At 42.5% G+C, this 10427-nt stretch overlaps 1 protein-coding gene across 1 annotated transcript; it reads right to left on the minus strand.

Annotated features, from left to right (window-relative positions):
• Positions 1 to 997: 997 nt before the first annotated feature.
• Positions 998 to 9830, minus strand: fan1 (FANCD2 and FANCI associated nuclease 1). The gene is made up of 13 exons (XM_080002860.1): positions 8605 to 9830; positions 8120 to 8260; positions 7400 to 7601; positions 7074 to 7307; positions 6136 to 6267; positions 5952 to 6060; positions 3953 to 4072; positions 3672 to 3836; positions 3407 to 3569; positions 2059 to 2162; positions 1776 to 1970; positions 1534 to 1662; positions 998 to 1245 (listed from the first exon to the last, which is right to left on the minus strand). Exons 1-13 carry the CDS (start codon positions 9791 to 9793, stop codon positions 1108 to 1110), a joined length of 3021 nt encoding a protein of 1006 aa, XP_079858986.1. The 5' UTR covers positions 9794 to 9830; the 3' UTR covers positions 998 to 1107.
• Between the last annotated feature and the right edge of the window lie 597 nt (positions 9831 to 10427).

The following is a 10427-nucleotide window of genomic DNA, read 5'->3' on the forward strand; positions in this document are numbered from 1 at the left end:
TATTTGACTTTCTGTTGCTCGGCCGGAGAAGTGCAGAGTGCAGGAACCTTGCAGGGTGCTCCTGCCCTGGTGTGGGACATTTCTGGCTATGGCTTAGCTCTCATTACCTTTTTAGGGGCCTGGATATTTGTATAATATGAATATTAGTAGGAGAATGCTAGAATACGAATATGAAGAAACTATTCTACTGACAATTTCCTGCAATGTTCCATGATGCACAGCTTTCAGACCATATGGCGCAAGAGGAATTTCAGCCATATGTCAATGCCTTCTTCATGATAAATATGGAGGCACGAGGGTGCATCATTAATGAAGAACAAAAGAGGTTGTGTGAGCATACACACCCAAACAAGGCCAGATGCTGCATTTAAACATTCAAAGAGACGAGTAAATAAAATCACCCGCACTGCAATATTTGAAAGGCCAGGTGACGGAAACATTATAGAAAAGTGTTTAAGAGGGCATCAAATTATCAGCGCACTGATAAATACATCTACTCTCCCATATGGGAAATAAACACAGCATGTGAGATGACATATTTTGAACCAATATCATTAATTTACATGTTTGGATTGGATCCTCAGAACAGTGGAAAAGCAGTGTTATAATATGCGTCTCTTGAATAAAAGGAGTTAAATATGATGTCCTCGGTTTCAGCACATAATCTACAGCTGCATCTATATCATGACGTGGTTGCTTGCATTAAACCAGTGATGTCTCTTGAGGAGGGTTGTAGATCAATGTGCCAAAAGTGTCCAGCGTATTTATCGCTCTCTAGTCTAGATGCAGGAGCAGTTAGGAGCATTACATGACACACACACAGTCGGTGAAGACTAGACCACTGCTTTTAAATTTACTAGTGCTATTCAATTACCAACCAGGTAGGATAGCGAGCGGAGAATACTAGACTGCAAAGCTGTGGTTTAAAACTTTAGTCAAGCAAATCAGATGGACAATGAAAATCAGAAAAATTATTTTTATTACTGTCACGCCCACGTTCTGTCAAGTTAAATCCATCTGCTGTCAATGGCAATAATCTGACCATACACTGTCAAACATCAGCAGATCACTCATGTTTAAAATTCATTTTTTTGTTGTTGTTTTGTTTCATTCCACAGAGATTCCTCTCGCCCCCGTAGCCGTCACGTGGCACACCTCCACATCAGCTCCCAGTTTCTGGAGCTCGTCCAGCCAGATCTGCTGCTTCTGGGACAGCCGGTCATTTGGCCCCTTCACCTCCACCAGCTGCAACAACAAAACAGCTCATGTCAATGCAAGCAAAAGCCCATTGTTCCAACTATCTGCAGCCTACGTCACATCGCGGCAATTACATTTATCAGAATTTAGACAAATGTTGAAGTTAAACCCGCTCTATGTAGCTTTGCTAATCGGTAGCCACTTGTTTGGATTGGTGGATCTTCAAGTTCATACGCCAGAGAAATGTGCAGTTTTGTGAAAATCATACAAAGTGTCTCCCTTTAATGGACGAAAACACATCTCAGCTCAGAGGGTCGAGCCGTGAAGGTATCTCACTTTGTAAGTGTTGTTGGTGGAGCTCCACACCACCAGGTCTGGCAAACCTCCACGGCAGTGTCTGTAGTCCTTGGCCATCCGTCTACCTATCCCTCCTAAGAAAACTCCGCCCAGGCAAGACACCAGGCTCTGCCAAAATGCACATCCAACGATGGTATTAATATTTAACAATATGCCAATTATCCTTCGAAATGCATCGACAACGTAAAATAAAATTACATCTTGAGAAAGACGATTAATACCTTTGCCTGTTGCAGACTAGCGAAGCGATCCCAGTTGACCAGCAAACAAGCTTCACCCTCGTGCGATGACCAGACGTCCTCCAACATGCCATGCAGCGTTTCCACAGGAGCCTGGCACAGCAACTCCACACGCGTCTCTATCGCCTCTGAGCGGTTCCCATAGAAACAATCAGTGACAAGATCCAACGGGCAGGCCTGTGGGAGGAAACAAAAGGCTCCTTAAAAAAAACGCACGGACGCACAGAACAGTGTGCAGTTCAACAAAGTGCAGAGTTTATTCTACCTGGAAGGCGTTTCGGAACACATCTGGAATGCCCTCCATGAAAATGACGTCCCAAAACAGGAGCCCAAACAAAGTGGAGAATGTGGAGCCTTCACCGTGGATACCTGATAACACCGTGATAGAAATTCATAACCTTGTTTTGTTAGACTGACTAGAGCAGCGATACTCAACCTCTTTCATATCAAGGACCCTCAGTTTGATACACAATTTGAGTCCGATCTGAGAGGACCCTCACGGTTGGATATCATCTAGTGTCTTCATTATAGTTAGGGAGATAACAGTCATGACTGTATGTTCTCTCATGGTGCTGACGTCTTGCAAATGAAATAATGACAAGGTTGAACAAGTAATCATTTTGCTGGGGACCCCCTGGAACCTCTTGACGGTTCCCCTGGGCCGGTGCTGCCTCTGCAGTTGTGCGTGAGCTCGGGGGGGCGATCTGCTGCATGAAGGTCTGGGGCGGAAGATTTGGTTCTGTGGTGGAGGAAAATCACCTTGGAGAAGAGGTCCTTTAATTCCCGATCCTTTATTATACAAAAGACCTGAGGTTGTCTCTATAGAGTACAAAACTGGAAAAAATTACAAGGTTTCATGGTCTTTATATAATGTCAAGCAGTGGAGTGTGTTGTTTTTTTTTTTTTTTTTTTTTTTTTTTTTTTTACTTAAGCAGAGTGTTCCTTCTGATTCTTCGAGATTTATATTGCTGTTTACCAGACTGACTTGTCTTTAGGGAGTAGTGTTGAGCAAGATAAGGTTACTCAGATCCCTCGCTCAATAACAATCTGTTGTGCAATCACCTTTGAACATATTCAGTAACTTTCCAATACAGTTCATTTTTCTTTTGCTTTGATCAATATCTTAATAAATAAATAAATAAATAAAACAATTTTTCACAGATAGCTTATTCTCACAGATTGCTGCGCAACTCAACAGATTGCAAGCATCCTCTTTTCAACAACGGACAATGTAGTGAAACGGTGCAAGCAATTTAAATTGAGTCCTCGTAAAAACCCATGAAAAAATGTCTTTTCCGAAGACGGGGAACTCTCTGGACAGTCATTATGGTTGTATTGTTGTTCCAAAAGGTAATCACTGCGCCTTATTAAATGGATAGTCCAATCTCCAGTCTTCAGTATTTCAGAAAGTCCAAGCAGCGTTCCAAGTGGACGGTTACACAGAGTGGAGTTGCTCTGCGGCTATTCCTAGTTCCAAATGCTATCCAGTATTATTGATTTGAAACAGAAGCTTTGGGATTGTAATTTAAATGAAGGCACTTTTGACCCTTGTCTGCTGCGTGCTTTCTGAAAGGACATTTATCATAACGCTAACCTGAGCGCCGAGTGCTTACCTTGGTCAAAGCCTTGTCGGCGGTAGTGCGCTAGGGAAAGCTCTTCCACAGAGCACATTATGGTGCTGTTACTGCTACCCTGGCCCTCCTCGTTGGCCGGCATCAGGAAAACAGACTTTCCTGTGCCCCCCTCATGAGGAAACAGCTGTCCTCGAATCGTCACCTGAGGACACGTGAACCAATATGAAGCCACAGCCATGCATCTTAACATTTATCGGATGTTTTCAGGAGAAGTTCAAGATTCCGACGCCTCATGCAAACCTACATGTGTGACGTCCTGGACGTGCAGAGTGGGCAGTTCTCGGAGCTTCGGGATGTACTTTTTGAAGCTAGCAGATTCTTTCATCCTCGCAGCTCTCTGGTGAAGGGCCAGCTGATGGCCCGTTCGCACCAGGGGGTCTGACAGCCCATCTCTGATAGCACAAATAGCCTAGCGGGATTAAGGGAAAAGCGTAATCCACAGCAATTAAAGCATGACAAATAATGGGCCACAGTGTAATGCAAATGGTTGAACACTGATGATGCTGCTGTGATGGTGAGGCTGACCTGTTCTGGCTGCTTGAGGTGCTGATGGAGGTTGAGCGCCAGTCTGTCCCACCATCGCCCCCGGCTGTCAGGACAGTAAACACACTGAGCCAGCAACGCCCGCAGCTGCGCTACGGCTTCCTGGAAGATAACAGCACTGGCATCAAATCATAGAACATAATATCCTAAAATACCTCAGAACTAGGGATGCCAGTATTGGATACTGTGGTGAAGTACTCGCATTCACAGAAACACCACACTTATACAATGTAATGGCTGCGTAAAGCAAAATCATATTCTGCCTTCGAAACTTAATGACGGTTTCATGTTTTTTTTTTTTACAAATCAGCAAATAAATTAATTGTCTTCAAATGCATTGATCTCACTAATATTGTAGCTTTAGTATTTGTATTAGTATTCTGTGTTATTAGTATTATATTATTATACTATAATAATAATACTATAATTATTATTATTATAATACCATTTATTATTATTATTATTATTATTATTACATTATTATTATTAGTAGTAGTAGTATTTTATTATATTCTGTGTCTGATCTGTAACCCTGTATTTGTACTCAGTTTAAGTACAAGAATAAATCGTATTGGTGTATTCCTGATTGATTTTAATTAGCTTCGCTGGCCTGAATATGAAATAACTCACTGAAATAAATCATAGTGATGTTCCACTCACAAAGCTTGTTGGAATGATGGGCTTCCACGACCCCGGCGCACTACACACGCGTCCCCACGCGACAAGCGCCCTCTTAAAGCACAAGAAATGACACCACCACCTGGGCTCGCATCCAAGATACAGCATGGCTAAAACGCCTTTGGAAAGAGCCATGGCAATACCGACGTAAAGAGAAGGAGGTCACCACCCTACCTGAGGGCCTCGTCCTTGAGACAAGACAAGCAAAGCAAAGCACAAAGACAAGGGTGCAGACAAAGACAGAGAAAGAGCAGCCGGCTGGAGAAAACAGAAGCCAACGAGAACGCAAGATGTCTGAGTTAAAGAGAGCCGCCGGTGTAACACAAGAGCAGTGAGACACAGCACCACAGCCAGCGAAAGAAAATGAGGAAGAACTGCCGGTCGAAGAGTGCTCTGAAATTACGCTAGGTGATTAAGTACAATATACTAAAGTAGGTGGTATCAGAATAACGATGTTCCAATAATTCTTCCATGATTTTAAATTATTTAAAAAAGATTGCAATATTATAACCACTAATACGTATATCAATCCAATGGTTAAATGACAAAAACTCTTAACTGTGTTGTATAAACTGAAATAAAATGTGTGCAGCCATAATGTGTGAACATAGATATTGTATGTGATGGAAAATTGCATGTAATGTGAAGTTCTAATGTGGGTAAAAAGTCCAACTTAGGCTCTCAGAAGAGAACAGTCTTAGATGGAGCACTTTATAAGTCATAGGGTTATTGTAGGTGTGGAAGGGTATGTCAGTTGTGGCTGCCTATGACTTTAACCTGTCTGAATTGTGTGGTGATTAATTGTCGTAACACTGACTAAAATAAATATTAATCCTGCATTCATAGTTAGGAGTTTTCAGTAACCGGAACAGTCACTGAAGTACTGATAACCCTCCTTGTATACCAGTAAAAAACGAGGAGACTGTGCATGATAGGATCTGAATGGTTAGTCTGGCCTCCCTTATTTAAAATATATCCTTGGGGCAGAAAAGTATACTTGCCTCTCAATAAAATTTCCAGCAACCACAGTTAGCAGCTAGGCGAATGTTCTTGCCAAACTACACTAAATTATTTTGAGAATCCTGTTCAGTTGCAACGCCTTGCAGGCTAAAAATCTGACCCATTAGAAGGAGAGCTAGTACCGGAGCACTGTGTGGTGCTTTGCTGGGAGACCAGCTACAGCGCCAAATTGAGTTATCCAAACAATTGTCTCACACATTTAAATGTGTTGTTGTGCTTGTATGTGTGCCCATAAATGCATTATTACTGACACGTTCATATTTTAAATGTGAAATGCGCCAACCTCATATCGCCGGAGCCTCTGCAGGATCTCCACCCCCCTGGAGAGGATCCGCGTGTAGGCCCACCCCGTGGAGAAGCAGCGTAGAAACACCGGCAGCTCCTCCTGGTGACTGATCACAATCAGGGTTTTAGCATTGTCATCATACAACGCAGTTTAAGAAATACAGTGATTTATTAATCGTCACCTGAGGTCACAGATCTTCCTCAGCTCCTGCCAGGACATTTTGGCAGCGGAGTGAAGCTCCAAGGCCTCTTCCCACTGGCCCGCCTGCATGGCTGCCATCACCTCCTGCAGGGCTCGCATGGCTGCTTCATACCTGCCATGATGGATGGACTCATGAATATTTATGGCGTTATGATGAAAACCCCAAGGACTAATCCATTTGGAGGGACCATGTACAATCAATTGCTATATTATATAATAAGTTCAGAATTATTCATAAAGCCTCTGCTTACTTGTGCATACTTTACACTTTAGTGTGCTTTCACAGTACTGAATTATAAAAGTTAAGACATAAGACAAATGAAACTGACGCACGCGCACACACACACACACACACACACACACACACACACACACACACACACACACACACACACACACACACACACACACACACACACACACACACACACACACACACACACACACACACACACACACACACACACACAGCGAGAACTATGGATATAAGAAAGAACCAAAGGATGAAAAAAGATCCAATACAGAGAATTCACACAGATCAGAAATCAGTGTAACTAAATAAATATTCCTTGAGTTTGCTTTTAAACCAACTGGCTGAAAGACACCTAATTTAGGCCATTTCCTAGGGGCATAACAACCATGAGCCAATACCCAATAGATTTAGTCCTGTGAGCGGGGATAAAACGAGGGTTGAATGTGAGATATGTCCTGTCGTGCTAGACCTTTTATGGCCTGAGACCACAAGTACAATCTGTGGAGATTTTTTAATACTTGAGTGAAACGCAAGCTGATGAATTCTGAATGAGCTGGAGTCGACCAATAGTTTTCTTTGCAAGGCAGGCGAGTATTGCAGTGCAGTGCAGTCGTCGAACAGGGTTAAACCACCGTGTGCACTTTCTTTTCCCCAGCCTTCCCCACCTGATAAGCTCCTCTCGGTCCTGGAACAGCTTGGCACTGCGCTGCACGGTGTAGTCAGGGAAGGCCAATCGACCTGAGTTGAATAGCAGGATCATATAGAGTTGGCCCTGGCCACCAGCTGCTGTTTCCTCCTCCTCCATGGTCTCCGTCACAGAGAAGAGTAAAAGGACCCGAGAGAAGACAGCCCGGGGGCCCCGGTGAAGACGCACGCAGGAGCCAGCAATCTGCCTTGCTCTGTAATGGCGGGATGTGACAGATAAAAGTTTAAAATGCAAATATACAGAGTGGGATTGGAATACCGCAACTGTTCCTTTTTTCCCCCAAACCTTTTAAGAATGACCGATCCAACGTTGTTTTGACCGGCATTCGGAGTAAAGAGAGACTTCTGGCGGCTCAGCCGTAGAAGCCCGTCTACAAGCTGCTGTTTCTGAGTCCCGGAACAACCGAGATGGAATGTCTTCGCCAAAGCTTTGAGCTCTGGAGCTGGGAGGAGAGCCAGAACTTCACCCAGGTCCTGGAGATCCCTTTCTAGAATAATGAACAACACCTTTTACATAAGGTTGCAAAAGCAAGACAGTGGAAAAACTAGGCAAAACCTGATGTTCCCCATGATATCTTCTTCCAATGTTGGGATCCAGATTGCATGTTATTTGTCCAACATTCCCTGTCTCTCTCTACAACCCAAAATCATAAATGTGTGGCCTTTTTGCAGTGGTGCTTGAAAGTGTACTCTAACATTCACTAACAATAACTTCAACTTAAAAAAGAGCCAACCCATTAAACATTGCGGAATTCAAAAATTTAACACCAAGAGCCACATATATTTTTTGCTTTTCTGACGGATAAAAACATGTTACATGTCTCCAAAAATGCATTTATATTTTAATCAGTACATCATCATAATTGCCCCCAACTGCATACTGCACAGTACGTGGTATTGGCCGATACTTCATATTTAGGACTCGGTGTAAGAAGTAAAACGTAGGAATACAACAGTGATATTTCATTATTGTCTTTATCTAATTAATGAAATTAAGTTAATTTACCTGCCTCCAGGAAGCCACAGTCAACCAGCTCTCGAGCAACGGGTCCAAGGTCAGAGCATATCTCTTCATAATCCAGTTTATTAACCTGGAGCCACTTCATTTTCCTCTGAAACAGTCTCACATAAAGCTTCTGCCCCATGACTTTGAAATGAAAAATATGGATTCAAGTTAGAATGTTTTGTACTACACAGTTTAAAAAAAAAAAAAATGGGATGCACCGACACAGATCCCTGTATCAGGTTTGATAGTGGCTCCTTTTTTTTTTTGGAACAAAGTTACAGTTTTATGTTGTATCCTGTTTTGTTTAAATGAAGTGGAATACACTGTTACTGTAACTGAAAATGTTGGTCACATTACTCAGTATCTGAATATATAAGAGTGTCTGCTCAGTACTCATATTTGGTCTGAGAAATGGTATCTGTATATTCCTTTTGGATATTAAGAACCAAATCTTAAAACAAGTTTTAAGTATATTAGTAGCAAACCTGAGAGCTCCTCAAAGCTGTGTATAAATGACAGGTCTTCAGCGTTGAATAGTACACGATCATCCCCATTCTCAAGTACCGCCTCGAGCACTGTCCGGAAGTTACGGAGGTAGTAAGGTAATCTTGAGGGATGAGCGCTTTCAGACTTTTTGTTGGTATTTCCAGCACTGGACACAGTCAGTTTGCCATTGTCCGACTCTTTAGCACATTTCTCATGAACGTCCTTCGAGCTGATATTCCACTGGGTGCTGTAGGAAGCAGTGAAAGGTTCCCTAATATCATGTGGTTTATCACCAGCATTGTCTAACGGAACATCACTCGAAATTACCTCAGTTTGCTCTTGGCCGCTCCTCTCATCATGTCTTGCTTTTTTACCAGAACCAAAGATTCCTCCGCTGGAAGTTTCTGTATTTGCTTTCCTCTTTATTAGTTTAGAGGAAGGACAGGCCAAGTTTCTAGAAGACATTGCATGGACGGCCACTGATTTAGATGCTGTATGTTCAGAATTGGCTTCTTCTGAACAAAGCGGACTTGCTATGGAAAAATAAGTGTCCTCATCACTACCATCTTTTGTCAAGTCCATGACTACTGGACAGTCATCATTGTCATCCAAATTCTGACAAAGGTTTTCTTTCTGTGAGCTGCTCAGTACCTCAGATTTCATCTCCTTCCCTCGAGATGACAATACATGCTTGTCCTGTGTCGGTCTTCCTTCAGGGCCCTGATAAATTCCAGACAGCTTGGAGGAGATACTCCCTAGGTCAATTGTTCTTACCACTGTATTACTGATTACCTCCCGGGTTGTCTGTGGAGAATTATGCTTTTTAAAATACGGGCTGATCTTGGTCTCTTCATTATTGGCTGCCGGTGAGCGCTGCTCAGGAGATTTAACAAGGTTACTTTTGTGTGACATTTCTTTACTCGGCACAGCATTATTACTGTCCGAGGGACCACCGGCGCCATCTCTATCAAAGTTCTTGCATTGTAAATCAATGTGATCATTGATTTTGAACTTGGGCACCAACTGGCCACACAGAGGGCAGGACACCTGAGCAGGAGACCTGGTGAAGAACGAGGTGATGGGGGTTGTTGACGCCCTGGCAGACGGCTCATCCTTGACATGGCCTTTCTTCTGTCTCTTTGACAGTGATAAACTGCGCCGCTTGCTGCCCCTGGCTCTATCAGTCATGGTGCCCGGTAAAGGAGGCAATAGGGGAAACGTGTCTTTATCGATTAAATCCTGTTGGTAATAACAACAATAATATTTATTTAAGTAGCACTTTTCATACAAAACATGCAACTCAAGGTGCTTGTAAAAGGCAATCAAATAGCAAATATTAAGAAAAAACAACATGCATTTGATAACATATGCATTATTGTAACATATATAGCATAATATGCTATATATGTTATAATAATAGATATGTTACTGAAATTGAGTATACTATCATAATACATATTATGTATTATGATATTGTACTCAATTTCAGTTTTGGATCAAGGATCAAGGACCAAGTCATTGAAGGATAACGATCATTATTTCTGTTGAGTCATCATTACTCTTGAATTACTCCAAACAATTCTCCAACAATTCTCCGATTTTGAACACGCTCCATTATGCAGAGATCAGTGTTACCGCTGACTGACTTTAGCTCGAGTTGCGAATATAGCCCACGTTGGAAGGAGACACCCGAATGTTCGCACGAAATGTGCGCTGGTAAGTGTCCAACTTGCCTGTGAGACGGATATCTTTCAAAGTAAATCGCCATCAAGGCTAAAAAAGAATGAAGGTCTTAAACGCAGACCACCATGTTATCTTATCG

This window comes from Zeus faber (assembly GCF_960531495.2).
Source record: "Zeus faber genome assembly, chromosome: 6".
NCBI classification, from domain to species: domain Eukaryota; kingdom Metazoa; phylum Chordata; class Actinopteri; order Zeiformes; family Zeidae; genus Zeus; species Zeus faber.